The sequence below is a fragment of the Lissotriton vulgaris genome, chromosome 4_1 (assembly GCF_964263255.1).
Source record: "Lissotriton vulgaris chromosome 4_1, aLisVul1.2, whole genome shotgun sequence".
In the NCBI taxonomy this organism is placed as follows: Eukaryota; Metazoa; Chordata; class Amphibia; order Caudata; family Salamandridae; genus Lissotriton; species Lissotriton vulgaris.
This window is the reverse complement of record NC_141691.1, coordinates 810,547,200-810,564,413: the sequence shown is the minus strand read 5'-3', so window position 1 is coordinate 810,564,413 and position 17,214 is coordinate 810,547,200. Positions and strand designations below refer to the sequence as shown.

General features: G+C 42.3%; 1 protein-coding gene across 2 annotated transcripts in view; it reads left to right on the top strand.

Moving 5' to 3' along the window:
• The window catches only part of MBOAT1 (membrane bound glycerophospholipid O-acyltransferase 1), a 491,383-nt gene that overhangs the window by 355,525 nt on the left and 118,644 nt on the right, over positions 1–17,214 (top strand). For both annotated transcript variants that reach the window (XM_086965142.1, XM_086965143.1), the window contains one exon: positions 11,120–11,303. In XM_086965142.1, coding sequence (XP_086821268.1) covers positions 11,120–11,303 — 184 coding nt within the window. The remainder of the gene's footprint in view (positions 1–11,119; positions 11,304–17,214) is intronic.

Genomic DNA, 17,214 nt, shown 5'->3' with positions numbered 1-17,214 from the left:
CTCCACCCACCCGCCCGGCCGTTAAACAAAAGGAGATCTCCTAGCCCTGGCCCGTTCTGGGGCTCGGCCTCTCACCCATTCTACTTGGTAGTCCAGTGCAGTCCAAGGGGACGAGGGAAAATGGCCGCCCGGAGGAGGGGGGAGGTGCATAAGCACGGAGAGAACGGCGTCTGGCCCCAAGAAATGAATCTCCCTCGGTCACAGGCTTCTCCGACATATCCAAGTCCCAAAAGTCACAAAACAGGGCGATCAGAGTCCGTGAGAAGTAAACTGATGAAGGAGCATGAGGGCGGGCAGCTGATATCCAAAGCCGTGATGCCATGAAGCGATGCACACAGTCAGGCATGGAGCAAGGGGGAAACAGTGTAGCAACGACTGAACTGGAAGTTGGCAACAAGTCGCTACCCGCCACAGCGATGGTTACTGTAGCATCCACTGTATCACTCCGAGGCAACGGTGTGGCGGTAGACTGTATCAGCTCCAAGCCGAAATTTTGTTGGGGTGCGATTCCTCTGCTCCTGGCCTAGAGCGTGGGCGCATGCATCGAGTCTCACCCCCAGTACGCTGTAGCTGTGTAGCATCGCCGATCTCAGCTCGCCCAGGGTCGCCAACACGTCTTTAATAGTACAATCAGGCTGTAGTTTCCCCAATTCTGAACGTCCGGGGGAAGAGTGTGTTCCGGCCCCCTGCACGTAAGCGAGCCCGCTGCTTCGTGGAGAGGATGCATAGTCGTCCTCACAGTGGCGAACCACAGGCATCGCCATCTTGTCCTCTATCCAACGAAGTACTGTGGGGGGGGGAAGGGGGGTCGCAGGACGCGACCGGGCAGCAGCTGGCGTTCCCCGGGCTAGCAATATTCCGCCCGATCTGCAGCGGAGCCTGAAAGCCGGCAGCTGTGTGGTGAGGCAGGCGGAACCAAGTGGGGCTCCCCGTCACCGGCCAGAGGGACAAGTAGAGATGAGCAGGAACATGGCGGCCAAGAACAAAGGACACGCAGACCAGGCACTTCTCCCCTCCACCTCCGTGCAACCCAGCGCATGCACGATAGTCCCTGGTGGCAGGCGGTGCTAACTCCATGCGACAAGGAAGGAGACTCCGTTCTGTCGCACCACCTCCGCAACGGATCGGCTGAGTGAAGGGACGCGAGGTCCGCAGTGCGCAGCGGAGCAGGCAGGGTCCCGGGCCAGGGCGAGCCGGTCAATAGCTTCTGATTCCGGGCGGGTGGAGAGGTCGGAGGAACACCGGTATCATCAGCTCCGCTTCCCGCACGTTACAAGTCAAAAAGAATTCAGGAGAATACACAGGATTGCGGTGCGGGATTCCGGGGCCGGCGGAGCCGAAAGGCTGTACGTCCGCTCAGGTCGCCATCTTGGCTCCTCCCCCGATTGTCCCTAGTTTTACTGTGAAGGCTTGTTATCTGGATATTATTGTGGCACGAGCGGCACTCTGTGTCCACCGTTCATTCCTGGAGCCTCTCCACCGTAATGGCCAAGTTTTGAAGTTTGACCTTCATCTCCCCATGTCCAGAGTCAAGTGACCCACGGCATCCTCCAGTTCTGTGACTGTGGAAGCCAGTTTACTGTAGTCCATTCTGAGGGTCTCTTAATCGAGTGCTTCTCCTTCATTCTGTCTCCAGGGTCATGAGCGCCCCGCCAGTAGTGCTACTCATGTTGGGGGCCTCACTATCAACCGCTGCACTGCTTATTGAACCTCCAACATCTTGGGTGAGACCGTGCTGAATGGTATGTCTCCGCGCTGACGCCAAGCCACTGAGACATTCTCATAACCGCCACTCTCTGGCGTCTCCTGGAGACTTCCCCTAGCATACGAGTGCTACTGAATCACTGTCTAGAGCAGGATCAGTCGGCAGAGCTCTGAAAAGAAAGACTCACGCCATTTTGGATTTAATCTTTTTTCAATGTATCACTCTTTTAACACCTTGGCTGCTAGAGGTTTCCCCCCCCCGGTGCTGCATTCCCAGATTTACCATTGTTCATGACAAGCTCAGCTCGTCATCAGCACAGCTCGTCATCAGCACAGCTCAACTGTGCCTCATGACGAGCTGAGCTCGTCATGAGCATGGAAGGGGTTAACCCACTGTGTAAGTACAGGGGCTCTAGACAACTTTGAGACCATTGCTGTGCATCTTGAGCAATAATTAATGCCAGGTCTAAAACCCTGCGGTACAAAAGGGGGTGGTGATGGACGGAGCATCTGAATCAAACAAACACTCACACCCAGTCAACAGATCTGGGTTTAATCCATCACCGTTATTTAGCCCACTCTGCCACACCAGTTCAGACATGGCCATATGCAAATCAGTCTGACCCTGTGCCTCATGGGAACAGTCCAGCAAAACAAAGAAAGTATCCTGGGGTGACCGATCTTTCATAATTACAACCGTCAAACTTTGGAACAGCCTACCATATCAAATTAAGATCAGCACATCCTTGTTAACATTTTGTAAGCAGCAAAAGACTTGGCTTTTCAATCAATAATCCTTGCCATACAGTTAGTGTATCCACAATCGCCGAGACACCTAAGGGTATTTGTGCGCTCAATAAATCTCCTAAATAAATAAACCCTGTTTGTGCCCATTGCTTCCTCCATATTTAATGTCATCTTCTCACAAAATTCAGCAATCATCAAGGCTACCCTGACCATGTGGTTGAACTCTTTTTTCAACTTTTCCCATCTGCAGCAAGAGGCAGGTGGATGAATGTTTATGATTTGGGTATGTCCCATGTAGGAAGTTGAACTGCAGGAGTTTAAACCTTAAATTCCTGGAAAGTTTATGAGAGTAACTTTAAATTAATTGCACTTCTCCTTCATTAAAGTCTGTTCCCACTTCAGCTGACCATATCTCCTGCAAGTTGGGCATGTAGGATTTAGTTTTATGAATAAGTGCTCTGTAAATTAGTGTCACTGCCTTCCTCCCTTTTTTGTATGGGTAGTAATAACTACAATATATTGTGTCTTGTCGGGATCCACCCCATGACATGTGTGTCGACTTTTTCACCATGTGTCTATAACTTCCCTTTTAGTACTCTTTAATCTTGTATCTTTTTCAAAAAATGTTTCTAGGGCTCTTGAGTTGTAAAGGTTGCTTACAGAGAGACTCCCAGTGTATACCCGGTATGTCATCTAGTGCCCTGCACACCTTATAGGATAGGAATTGGAACACTGGAAGCATATGCTATTGGTGTTTGTCCTCCTGAAACATTGCACACAGCAATGTTTGTCTATTCGTCGTAGTCAGGACAACTCTCTGTGTAGGTTTCAGGAGCATGTTCACTATTGAATCAAGCAGGACTACCCCTATCCTTTATTTCACTTCTGTGTGGAAATGGGGGGCAACACTGTGCAGTTAGGTGGTAGGGTACATAATCAGGAAGTCCCAAGTCTTCCTCTGAGATAGAGAACTAAAGTTTAGGCAGAGCTTCTCTATGTATTTCACTTCTCCTGCTAAAGCAGAGTGGTGTTCCGTTCCTTAAATATTTCACTAGGAAGTGTCACTGGCAAGTTGGTTAAGTGATATTGCACTTATGGTAGAACCAACATTATTGTTAACACTATCCTCCCTATAACTGAGCTGGGTGAAGTATTCAAGAAAGGAATGTTACCCTAAAGGGACGCCAGTGCCCTACAGATATTGCCCCAATAGTATCCGAATTGAGTGATACATTTGAATTCCCCATCTAGAGAAACGTTCGAAGTGTTGAATGTCTAAGTGGACAAGCTGTCTAGAACTCTACGCAATGAAAACATTGAGACATATTTTTTCCACATCTTGGTTTTCTCAAAATGTTCAAACTATATCACTGAACCTCTCAAACGTGGATTTCGCTAATGAACTGTACCACAGCACTCCACCCTCAATCATCAAAAGACAACAGCGAATTCCTAATTTCACTGCTTCTACATATCAAAATACAAACTCACATCTCTCCTATCCCAAATGCTCTAAACTGGCTTCTAGTTGCAAGAACATTTTCCTTCAAGCTATTATGCATTACCTGCAGTGCAATACACTTTAAAGGAGCTAAATTTCTGAAATCAAGCCACCAATTATTTCCAACGTAGGGTCTGAGATTCCAGGCAGGCACCTTGTCTAATACTTTCTTCCTAAATAAAGAAAACCCTGACTGGTTCTACTTGCTTCATTCAAGCTGCTAAGTTATGGAATTCACTCCCTACAAAGATTAGTTCAACTAAGAATCACTTGCAATTCAGGAGACTATTTATGAGTTCACTACTCGAAATGTATTAGAAACTATATGAAATACTTTTTCAGACCACTAACACTATTGTCAATACAAAATCTGGACTCACTAGCTAACAACAGATGTCCTATGGCATCATGTTGTCCAAGCTTTTATTACAAACATAGATACAAAAGAAGGGTCCAACACACATTTTTCATCTACTCCATTATAGTTTTGTGTGGAAAACCCAGAAACAACCATTGGGACATATTTCATACCATTGCACATCTCATTTCAAAGACATCATGTACGAAATTGAGACCTATGGAACCAGTCTTATTATATCATATACTACTACCTCTAAAAAAATGGAACTCAACTCCCTGAAATGTTAAACTGACTAGGCATGATATTTTCAATATATGATATTTTCAATAAATAGTATCTCCCTTCTTATCTCCCCTCGAAAAATAAACCTGATCTTATATCAAATTTCTCACCTGCTTGCTATTGACTTTCGAGCCTGTAATACCTCTTGCCACCAAAATGCTAATCTTATTCCCTATCTAACCAAAGATGCTATCCCCAGAACATAACATTTCCTTAACACACTTTAATACTCTGCAGAATTCAAATATTCATTTGTGTGTTCGCACAAAACTACTACATCGATTTTTATCCACCTCCTCCAATGTAATTAATGCATCACCATAATAGCTATCTTTCACATAACCAATCCAAATTGAAATCCTCTTATTGACAATAACCTAGACTAAACCATGCTGAGGCTTATCTAAAGACCACAGGTCCAAAAATTCTTACCTTTCAAGTAAGTGTGCTATGAAGAAAAAAACAATATACTTACCACTAGCAGTGGGTTTTTAAATTAGTGTGGTACTCACTGGAAAAGGACTTCAGCACCTTGTCAGTGGTACTAAACGCTTTACGAATGCAAATACAATATAATACAGTGCACTAATGACATTCGAGTCCTTTACAGCATAGAAAATCTTGTATAAAAAAGAGAACTTTTACACATACAATAAGAAACATTTTACAGTTTACATATTTAAGATCTGACAGGCATCCATGCCCTGTTTAAGTCATGTGCTCTATTTAAGTACATTTTGGGGGTTAGCATTGGGGGATTGGGAAGAAGCATGGCCCACAACGCATCTCCTCTGAAGTCTGTTGACTTCCAGGAGACACCACTGCTACTGTATCCAAGATGGTGCTGGGCCTCTGTGGTATATGTGGAGGTGTTTGTGGAGTTTGAATTGAGATCAGCTGAGCTGAATAATGGATGAAGAAGGTGCTGTGGTATTTTCCTCTGCAGAACTCACTGCTCAATGTTAAAGCACAGTGGAAATAGTCAAGGCATCGCATGTGTTGGCAACACAGAGGCCAGGCCCCAAGGTTAGTCTGCATAAACTCACCAAGTGAGATATGCGGTGGAGCGCCATACTGCACACAACCTCTGTTGTCAAGTTAGAAGGCTCCCAGATACTGTTTGTAGATGTTAGTGACAGTGCCTTGCAACTGAATTAACTCCAGAAGTTTGAATAAGCTCAAGATATTTCTGTTACATGAAGTCTTATGGATTGAGAGGTACACTTCGAAAGGTGAAAATAACCTACCAGTCCAGCTTGAAGCCTGTACAAAAGGGGGGTAGTGATGGACGGAGCATCTGAATCAATCAAACACTCACACCCAGTCAAAAGATCTGGGTTTAATCCATCACCCTTCTTTAGCCAACTCTGCCACCCCAGTTCAGACATGGCTATATGCAAATCAGTCTGACCGTGTGCCTCATGGGAACAGTCCAGCCCGAACTGCCAAGCCATGTCTTCCCTGGACCGGAAACAAGCTTCCGAGGACCGGTTTCTGGCATTCCAGCCGTCTTCAGCCGGCTTGCTTGAATCCAGTGGCAAAGTGAGCAAGGGACTCACGTCTGAGCATACCCTGCCACACTTATGGCGGCCAAAAGCGGTACAAAAGGGGGGTAGTGATGGACGGAGCATCTGAATCAATCAAACACTCACACCCAGTCAAAAGATCTGGGTTTAATCCATCACCGTTCTTTGGCCCACTCTGCCACCCCAGTTCAGACATGGCTATATGCAAATCAGTCTGACCCTGTGCCTCATGGGAACAGTCCAGCCCGAACTGCCAAGCCATGTCTTCCCTGGACCCGGAACAAGCTTCCGAGGACCGGTTTCTGGCATTCCAGCCGTCTTCAGCCCGACTTGCTTGAATCCAGTGGCAAAGTGAGCAAGGGACTCGCGTCTGAGCATACCCTGCCACACTTATGACGGCCAAAAGCGGTACAAAAGGGGGGGTAGTGATGGACAGAGCATCTGAATCAATCAAACACTCACACCCAGTCAAAAGATCTGGGTTTAATCCATCACCGTTCTTTAGCCCACTCTGCCACCCCAGTTCAGACATGGCTATATGCAAATCAGTCTGACCCTGTGCCTCATGGGAACAGTCCAGCCCGAACTGCCAAGCCATGTCTTCCCTGGACCGGAAACAAGCTTCCGAGGACCGGTTTCTGGCATTCCAGCCGTCTTCAGGCCTGCTTGCTTGAATGGGGTGGCAGAGTGGGCTAAAGAACGGTGATGGATTAAACCCAGATCTTTTGACTGGGTGTGAGTGTTTGATTGATTCAGATGCTCCGTCCATCACCACCCCCTTTTGTACAGCTTGAAGCCTGGCCTCCTAAAAAGCACAGCAGGGGGAAGAACTACTTTACATTCATGAAATCCACTAGAGCTCGAAGTCCAATCTCAGAGAAATGTGTTAGCCCTCTAAATTCAGTGAAGGTATTGCCAATATAGGATGAGAATACAAATGTCATTTTAATAGAGCTTTCTGTCACACCTGTTGAAAAACGTCTGCGTGAATCCAATCAAGAAATTGCTATGGGGAACAACGAATTGGTACATAATGTTGATAGTTATGATGCCTATGATATTCTATAAAGGCCCAGCATCTATAAGCCTAGTTTTCACCTTGTCTCCATCTAATACCCAAGTGCTCAATAACTTCTCTTTAGCAAAAAAAGCTTTTTATATAAGAAGTTATGAGCCCCAAACTAGCATAAGATCTAGAATACATATAAGAGCCAATGCTAAGTATTTAGTAGAGGGAGACAGAGAAAGCTGCAGTTACAATGATTGAAAGAGACAAAGAATTAGTGGCAGGTAAAATGAGATGCACAGTTTATAATCTTAGACAAGTCTTGATTTCTATCTCAGTATACGTGGGTTGTTAAGAACATATAGTAGAAAACTCTAATCACAATAATGATTCATTCAGCTTAAACTGGAAAAGTAAATGTTACAAGAGGCAGGCGACAGGGCTATCCCATGCCTTCACCCCTTTTGCACTTTTAGTGAACCATTAGCAATTTTAACATGTATCAGATTGCAAAACTCAAATTATATGCAGACAATTTCATACTGTATTAGAAGGCAGATAGGAAAACAATTATGCACACATTTAATATAATTCACACATTTACTGAGATCAGAGGGTATAAGGTTAATTATGCAAAAAAAACTAAACTTTATTATTTAAACTCTCCACTTGATATATTTTCCCACAAAGTTAAAAGAAAATTATAGCACGAATCAGAATGTGAGATATTTCGTTTTTGATGCACAACTAGAGTTTTGATGATGTGTTTAAATTAAATTATATACCTTTGCTTTTCTGAGGCAGTCACTGTTATCAAAATGACAGTTTTTCTGCAATCACAGTCTAATTTCTTTACATAGATAGATCAGATGTTTCAAAGTTGTGTATTGGCAAAATACAAGACCTTAAATACGATTAGCCAAACTAGAAACTGATAAAGGAAATTATGTATGCTAAATTTAAGATTTTATTATTTGGCAAATATGATACTTTAATACAATATTATGGAACAGCTCATCACTTATGATAAATGCATCATTCTACAAATGACAGCAGATAAGGCCTAGATCTGCCAGCTTTTTTTTAAGACCCTTAAGAATTTCAACAAAAAACCTGACAAATGCTGATCTAAAAAAACGTTTTTTCAATATTTCTATATCCCTTTTATACATTGTAACACCACATTAAGATATTGTAGCTTTTAAAAACTTGATTTAGAGATTACAGCTATCCAAAAATGGGAAACTTTAGAATTTAATTACATATTTGATTTGTTTTTCCCAGTGACACGTAGATCACAAGGGAACAATTACAATCACGATGCACTGAAAGTAGATTTTAGTTCTGTCTCTTGTTTCACCAAATTTAAAAAAGGTTTTAACCCCTTTCTAGAACTGCCAGAGATTATTCAAAGATATGGCTAAAGTTGTATTTGAAGTAAAGCAGAAGTAATACATATTGCAAAATGCTGAGAAATATTTAATAAGTGGAGTGATCTAAAGATGAAGGCATTAGAATCTCTAATGAAGTCTTAGACGTTTCTTATGGACCTTTTAGGGGTGCTAAGCTTAGATGAATCAATTTATTTGCCAGGTAGATGTTACACCACAAGTCCTTAAAAACTTTAATTCATGTCTTTCTCCCAGTTGTTGCAGGCATTATATAATAACACAGCTGTTCATTCTTGGCACATGGTGGGTTCTTGTCCTAAAGGTACACATTATTGGAATGAAATTGGTAATTTTATCAGTTTTCAGCTTAAATATGAGATTCATCTTGATCCAAGAATCATGTTATTAGGTTCTTCCATGCATCAGCAGCAGCTAGATTTATCAAGAAGTGTATGAATTTTCATTTTCATTTCCATTTCCAATAAATGTTCATTTATCATGCAACCTTGAGAAACCATGCAGGTAACAAGTCTGCAAGACTTGGGGTAGGGAGGGGGTTTAGATGGCCAGAGTAAAGCTAAAAGTTACATCCCAGTCGAATTAATAGTTTTAAGAAATTTGCAAAGGTATGGAAATGTGTACCCGATTCAAGAAATATGTACTATTTATTGTAAGTATTTATGAAAATCATTTTTCACCTCAACAAGAAATATTTCAGCATTACTCCTGCATAATAGTTTTAACTAAGTTCATGGCCGAGCAGATAAAACATTTTCCTTTTGAGATGGTATACAGTAGATCACAGTTATATTTCTAGACAAAAAGGAAGAGATATAGAAGATGGTTTATGGGAGTGAGAAGGAAAAGAAAGACCTCAAGTAGAGGAGGAAGCACTCATCACTTGAGAAAAAGAAGAAAAGAAAAGCATAAAAAATAGAGAGTCAACTCAGCGCGGTAATAGTTTGCAATAGGGCACCACCACCAAAGTTTAAAGTAACTCTGAATCAAGTGTTCTTCAGTCTTGTTTTGAAGGAAGAGAAAGAGGCGTTTCGTCTTATCTAAATTGTCCAAATCCTGATAATGATCGAGTTAGAGTAGTTCTTTTAGCATATCGGGTACAAGATAAAGAATGTTGGAGCTACAGACCTTTCTGTGGCTGCTTGAGGTTTTGAGTTTAAGAACCTTGAAAGTAATTCATGCAGATGTAAAGATGGTAAATTGTCAATACTTTAGTTTTTAGCAGATTATCACAATATTTTTCAACCAACTCATGAACACATAGGGAATATTTTTAGTGCTACGATAGAATGCACTTTCTCCATGGTTTTCCTACAAATATGCCTTGCATTTTCTCATCTGCAAAAAATAAATAATTGATTACCTTTATATGAATTACATCTTATTTTATTGGCAAATTACTTGTGCCAGAACAAATTTGCTAGCTCCTAATAAGCATACTTTAACCTTTAATGCTCTGATTATCTTTCACTCTTAACCCGTCTTCTAGCATCTAGTTCTTCATTTGAGATCAGAGGGATGGGTCCAGTATATGAGGTTCCAAACAATCAGCACAATAGTATTTGAGTTGGTTTGCTCGCGTATTACTTCATGAAGGTGCAGATGTCTTCATTAGCTACACCAGTAATGTGCCACCATGATTGCACCTGACCATTGTTCTTGCACATCATGAAGTCGTAATGTAAATAAAGGCTGGCATGAATGCGGCGGCAGTCTTTGCTCTAACTCGCCTAGATGTAGCATGCAGCATATGTAGCTTGAGGCAGCCATATGAGTTATAGACACTGGTATTGCTCTTACATCTTAACATTTTTAGCTAACATATCTACTTTTTAAATAGAATATGTGCTATTTTGTAACGATTTTAAATAATTGTACAATAAATTATCCTGTTATGTTCTTTATTATATGAATCTGTTTGATTAAAACTCATACTCAATCCTTAATACATTTTGTGGGACCATTTTTATTAGGCATTGCTGTTATATGTAGTATTATCATTATCCTTGTTGCTCATAAAGCATTATACAGGATAAATAAACGGTAGGACAGTTCTAACAATCCTGCCTTTGTAGATAAAAGTCTTAAATATCACTGTGTTAGATGAAATGTTCATATGAAAGCTCATTAGAGATATTAACTGGGGTGAGTCAGATCCATTACTATGGCCTTCATTGAGGTATTCCTTCCAGAGCAGCAACATTAACATTGATATAGGATGTGAACTGAATAGGTTGATGCTAACTGCTTGTCTTCACCCAGTGACAATCCTGCCTTCCCTTAATTGCACCATCACACTTTTGAAGCGAGTCAGTGATTGATATTGGTCAATTCATTCATTTACAGCTGAGTACTTGTGGTTATTGTAGCACTAATACACTCCATACTTGATGGTTGTTCTTATTTCGTCCCTAAAATACAGTTGGCCCATGTTAATGGCAAGGGCGCTATATTAGTGATAGCTAATTTATTGCAATGTCCTAGTTTTAACATACAGCTGAATAAGCTAAACACAGTTATACTTGAGCATTTGCTTGTTCGCGCCTTGTTTTCTTTACTCTGTTTTCTGTGTTTTATTGTCAGAACAAGACCTTCTTTCCTGGAGTACTTAAGCTACCACCTGAATTTTATGAGCATTTTAGCTGGACCCTGCAGCAACTTCAAGGACTACATAGCCTTTATTGAGGGGCGGCATGTACAGATGAAGCTCTTGGAAGTAAACTGGAAACAAAAAGGATATGACAGACTACCTGAGCCATCTCCAAATGTAAGTTCTGATCTGTAGAGTAAAGGAATCGGGAAAATGAGTGAATGGTAATAGAAAAGACGGAAGAAAAAAAAAGGGAAGAAAGCAGAGAATGTAGCAATAGATTTAGAAAGAAAGTAGTAGATTGAATTAAAAAAGTGGCTGTGATAGCAAACGAAGCAAGCACTGGGAAAGCCAATAGGTCGCGGCAATGTGAGAGGTATTGGCTTTGTCAATGTCGATGTATTTTCACCATGTTGTATGGCAGCACAGCTGTTGTTCAGCTTGACTAAAAGCCATAAAAAAGGTGCTCTGAAATGATCAGCGCTGTCTCAGTCATATCGCTTATGGGGCGGGCCAGGCAACACAACGGGGAGGGGCGAGTCAAGCAGCACAACATGGTATGGAGTGGAGGGTGGTTAGGGAGAAGGCAAGCAAGCAACACAAATGGGGTGGGTGGGCGAGTGAAGGAGCTTAACACATAAGGGGGTGGAGGACAGTTGGGATCTTAGAGCCCATTCACCAGCCAAGCCTAGAAAATATTTGCCATGTAAATCATACAACACACATCACGTAAAAGTTTCTTCAAAATTCAAAAACGTGTCCTTGTTTACCATGTGGAACCTTTGACATTAATAAGGCACCTTATAGAATTGCACTGAGAAGTACTTATTAAAAGTGATAGTTTTGTCCAACTGGTATTCTGAACTCACGTATTTGAAAGCACTTTCATACGCGACACTGAAGAAAAGAAGTTTTGCTGAAATAAAATATTGACCCAAGAGCACGCATTTTAAACAGGGAGACCAAGATTTATTCACAGTTGATGTGGTAGAGACCAGCACAGAAAGAGATCATGCATGCAACTTGTAGCTGAGACCTAAAAATAAAAGCGATTCAGGAGCAGCTGCTGACTGCTGTACACAAAGGAGTCACCACACACACAACACTCCCCCTGCTCTGTTCCCTGACTGAGAGGAGAAAGCAGAAAAGATCCCCAACATAAAGAAATGAAACAAAAACTATAAATCACGACAGCACCTTGGCAAGAGGTTTGTAGGAGTGCAGTGACACACAAGTTTATGAAAAAGGGAGGGGGTGGAGAAGAAACAGATTGAGGAAGAAGGGTGGGAGGAAAAAGAAGCAACATGGGTGGGAGACGGGCCGAAAGAACAAGCACTCGTGGAATGCTGGAACATAAAAAATACAAAGTAGCTCCAAAAACAGGAGCAGCTAATGAACATAAGTAACTGGTCCACGCTCCGAGGGAGGGCCAAACACAAGGAGAGGACATGATGCAGGCATGTCTTCACAAACCTGAATGAAGGAAATGAGAACGACGCTGCAGTAAACCATTGATAAAGCTCTAGGCGCGATGTATGCATGTAAACAAAAAATCCTTAAGAGACAGGGCATGCACTATCTAGCTGAGGCCTAAAAAGAAACTGAGGGAGAGGGAAAAAGAGCATTGGGGTAAGAAAAATATAAAAGAAAAGGGAAAAAGGGTGAAGAGAAATGTGCAGATGTAAACAAGAAGGAAGAAAGAAAGAACAAAGAAATGAAAAAATGGAAAAGAAAAGGGAAAGGAAAATGTAATAACAGCAAATAAGAGAGGCAGGACAAAGGAAACAGAAAGTGAAAAGCAAAAACAAATGAATGTATGAGTAGGGCAAAGTGAATGCATACCTGGAGACGTGTGCTGTAGTTGGGTGATTTTAAAACTAGGATCATGCCAATAGCTGTAGCCCAAGGGCTAAAGCTAATGGCTAAGAATAAGCAATCAGCAACACGAGGTTTGATCTGAGCCACGCTGTGCATCACAGGAACAGTACGCAGGCACCGCATATTTCAGAAACACCACTGGTACAATTAATATCCCTTCTCAACTGAGCGAGAAACCTGACAGCCACATTTTGCATTCATGTTATTACCAGCAACCCCAGGATTTATGGAATATCAAGAAACACATGCATATATAATGTACTCTGGCATATGACTGCAGCCGCTTCAGTATTATTTTGCCGAGCAGAAAATAAAATAACCCATTCGCTTCTGTTATACTATCAGCAGTCCTGGTAGTGTATTTTCTACCACACACATTTCAATGTAATAATAGGTGTCACTATAATAATAATGGGCCATCCGTACCAGGCCCCACTTTTCAACAAATATGTGTCTTTTGTGCAACTATCGTAATTTTGGGCACACAGATTTCTGAAAGGCACATGCTTGAGTTTCTGCTGCTGAATAATAATGCCTTTGGACCCTGTGGAATTTTCTATGACTTTTCTTCATTAATGGCCCTTAAAAACTATGGACTACTAGATAATTTCTTTGGAGAATTGTGTTTTAAAATGCACCATTTGGCCCCTTTTTTTCCTCCTAATGTTTTGGGTGGAGAAAATCTACTTGCTCCTTAAAATCTTAGGGAAAGAGTTAAACTCACTCACTCGTCAGAATTAGGGGCAGAGGGAATCACCACATGTGCTCGCTTGGTTTTGAGGGCCAGTTGCGAGCCCCCAGGGTGTTGGGGGGGTGGGGGGTATGGTACCCCTCTGCTTTGGCATGCACAAGGTGGCAGGCACCACGCGGTGCCTGCCAAGTTATGCATGCCAAAGGTAAACATGCATATTTTACATTGTGGCGGTGCTGCTTAAAGCAGCACCCGCCGCTATGTAAAATATACAGGATGTGACCGCCAGGGTGACGGTCACATCCTAATTGCAACGGAGGGACCGCCGCTGCCCCTGCGGTCGGTCCGCCATCCTAATCGGCACCATAGTTAGGTGAAGGAATGCCAGGCTTCAACCCCAAGTCCTCTGAGCATCTTAGGCAGCGAGCTTTATCTCATCATAGAGGAGCAGTGACACATTGGCACCACACGAGGTATCCTGCTGTCCTATGAAAGACAAAATACAGATTTAAAAATCTGAACATGAGAAGGATTGAGACAGTTTTACAATCGCACAGAAGGCAATTACGATGACTGTATAGACTTCTTGTCCAATGGATTTCATTTCCAGCTGTGCATCCATTAAAAGTAAACCCATAAAGTTTTTTTTCGCAACAACGCTTTGAGTTATGTTTCTGTGAAATGAGGGACATACTGTCGGCTCTACAACCCCAACCCTATAAATCCAGACCACTAAACCCAGTTTTAAGTTTGCCTTGCTGTTACTTTGACTGCTGGGTATGTTGCCCTCATTTTTTATTTAAAGGCAAAGGCAATTTGATCATTTACACTTCGGCTGAAATGTCATTGGGCAGGAGGTAGATACTTGCAAACCTTGGTGAACACATGGGATTTCCCCCCACAGCACCTTGCTTGCGCCCCTCTAAATCAGTGTAGAATTTGTAATCTATAGCCTCTGACTGGAGATGCTAGGGAACATTAAGCTGTACAAAATGTAACATTTGCAAGGAAGCATTAAATAATGACTGTGTTGTTTTAAATTAACTTTTAGTTTACGTTTAGTACCTGTAGTGGCATGTAAACTTCCAGTGGGTGCCCTGTTTTCTCTGCTAGCTCGCCTCTCAATTGAGAACCAATGGAACTATTATGATAACGTTCAGTGGACAGTCTTGGAGCTGGGTCTGGAGGAGAGACATGATGACGCCATCATTTTCCACGAAGGAATGCATTTTGCACTTGTTGGTGCCCTCTGTGCAGTTGTGATTTTAGCGTCTTCCCCAGTCCAGTAGCTTTCAAATTGCCACACTCAAACCTCTGTAGTGCAAGTCTTTATTCTTTAGAGTGCAACCATTACCTAACTGTACGCATTGCGCCATCAACTTTATTACCCAGACACATCCACACGATTACATCATTCTTCTACGGAGTCCATCAGGACCCAGAAGGGTCCCACTATACATATTTACAAAACACTACATCGCCCATTGGAGAAATTTAGTTCCCATGGCTCTCACAAACATCAAGGTGGCAGGACTTTCACCTGTAGTGGAATGGTGAGGTGATCTGTAGGCACCAAAGGCTGAACATAGAGTCGATTTGAGATCACTTCTTTCTAGTGCAGTGCTCTGAACTACTCTCTTTAGCTTTCCCATGAAGCGTTCGACAACACTGTTGGCTTGTGGTCAGACAGAGATACTTTTCTGATGTTTGACATTCATGTTAAGAAATCTTAAACTCTCAGCTGTTAAACAGTGGGCAATTATTGGACCTAAAAATGTAGGGAACACCCGTTGTTGCCAAAATGTCATTTAATGCCCGATTACTTTGTCATGTGTGGTGGACGACTGGGTTTCCACAAGGGGACATCGTGAGTACTCATCAACAACTACCATTAGATGATGTCCATTGTTAAGGAGTCTAAAGAAATCAACAGCAACCCTCTCCCATACCTTCTTCATGAGATCAGACTTAACTGATGGATGCTGTGTTGTTTTGGGAGGCAAGTAGTTGCACAAATGACAGGCCTTTAATTGCCTTTCCATTCTTTCGTCAAGATGAGGAACCACACTCAGTCTCGAAGAGCTCCCTTGGTAGCGACAATGCCACCATGACCCTCATGGGCCATTTCAATGACTTGTTGTCGCAAACTCTCTTAATTGACAAGGCTAGAACCTCGTAAAATAATGCCTTCTTGTGTGACAGAGAGTTCCTCTTTCTCATTTTGGAACTTTTGGTATTCAAAGTCATCCATAAGAGGTCGAGTGTGTTTCTTCCAGGATTGCTAGAGAACACGCAGATCTTGATCTGTATTTGTAGCAGCAAGAATTTGCTCCTCTTAAAGAGCTGCATTTATGCTTGACTTGTCTATACATTTAACATAGCCCTCAGCCGCTTTAGATGTTGTGCTGTGACACTGTACTGGCACTCGTGTAAAGTACTCAGCAGGATTTTTATCTTTCCTTGGCCTATGCACAATAGTGTAATCATACTCTTGCATTTGCAAGCCCACCTCTTGATGCAAGGGGGCATCTTGGCTTTTGGATTCTCAAAAATTGTAAGCAAAGCTTGGTGGTCAGTGACAAGGGTGAAGTGTTTTCCATATAGAAACACATGGAAGTGTTCACAAGACCACACCACAGCTAGAGTTTCTTCCTCAGGTTAGGAATAAGCACAGTAAGTCTGTGACAGACTCTGGCTCGCATAAGTCACAATGGGCCTTTGGGCATTGTCATGTCCCCTTGCTGAGCAAGGATCGCACCCAATCCCACTGTGACGGCATCTGTTACAATCTCAGTATTAAGTCTTGGATCAAAATATACCATTTAATTAGTGCTCTCAAATGCACGTTTTATTTTCTTAAAGCTTCGGTCGCATTCAGGTGACCACTTGAATACAGCACTCTTTTTTGTCAAGTCTGTCAATGGAGCTCTGACTGTGGCAAAATCACGAATAGACCTGGAACACTAGCTGGCCGTGCCAAGGAAGGATCACAGCATGGTCACATCTTGAGGTGGAGTTATGGACGACAAGGCTTGTACGTTAGCAGGATCTGGTGTAATCCCTTTTCAGAGAAAATTTGCCCAAATAATTTGAGTTTTGTTTTGTGAAACTTACACTTTTATGCATTCAAAGTGAGACCGGCATCAGCAAGCAAGCTTCATATTTGTGTAAGGGCTTTGTCATGTTCTTTTTGAGTGACCCCAAATACCAGTATATCATCACTATAATTAAAAGCATGTGTGACAGACTGTATTATGCTGTGCATGACACCTCGAAAGAGTTCAGCAGTTGACAACACCCCAAAACTTAGGGCCTGATTTCGATTTCAGCAGACGGGTTACTCCGTCCTGTCCGCCAAAACATAAATACCATATGAGTAACCCGTCTGCCAAGATCTAAAGCTGGCCCATAGTCTTTTATATCTGAACAAACCAATATGGGTCATAAAGGTGGTAATGTACCTGTAGTTATCTTCTAGTTCAAGTTGAGGATATCCCTTGTTCAGATCAAGACGAGAAA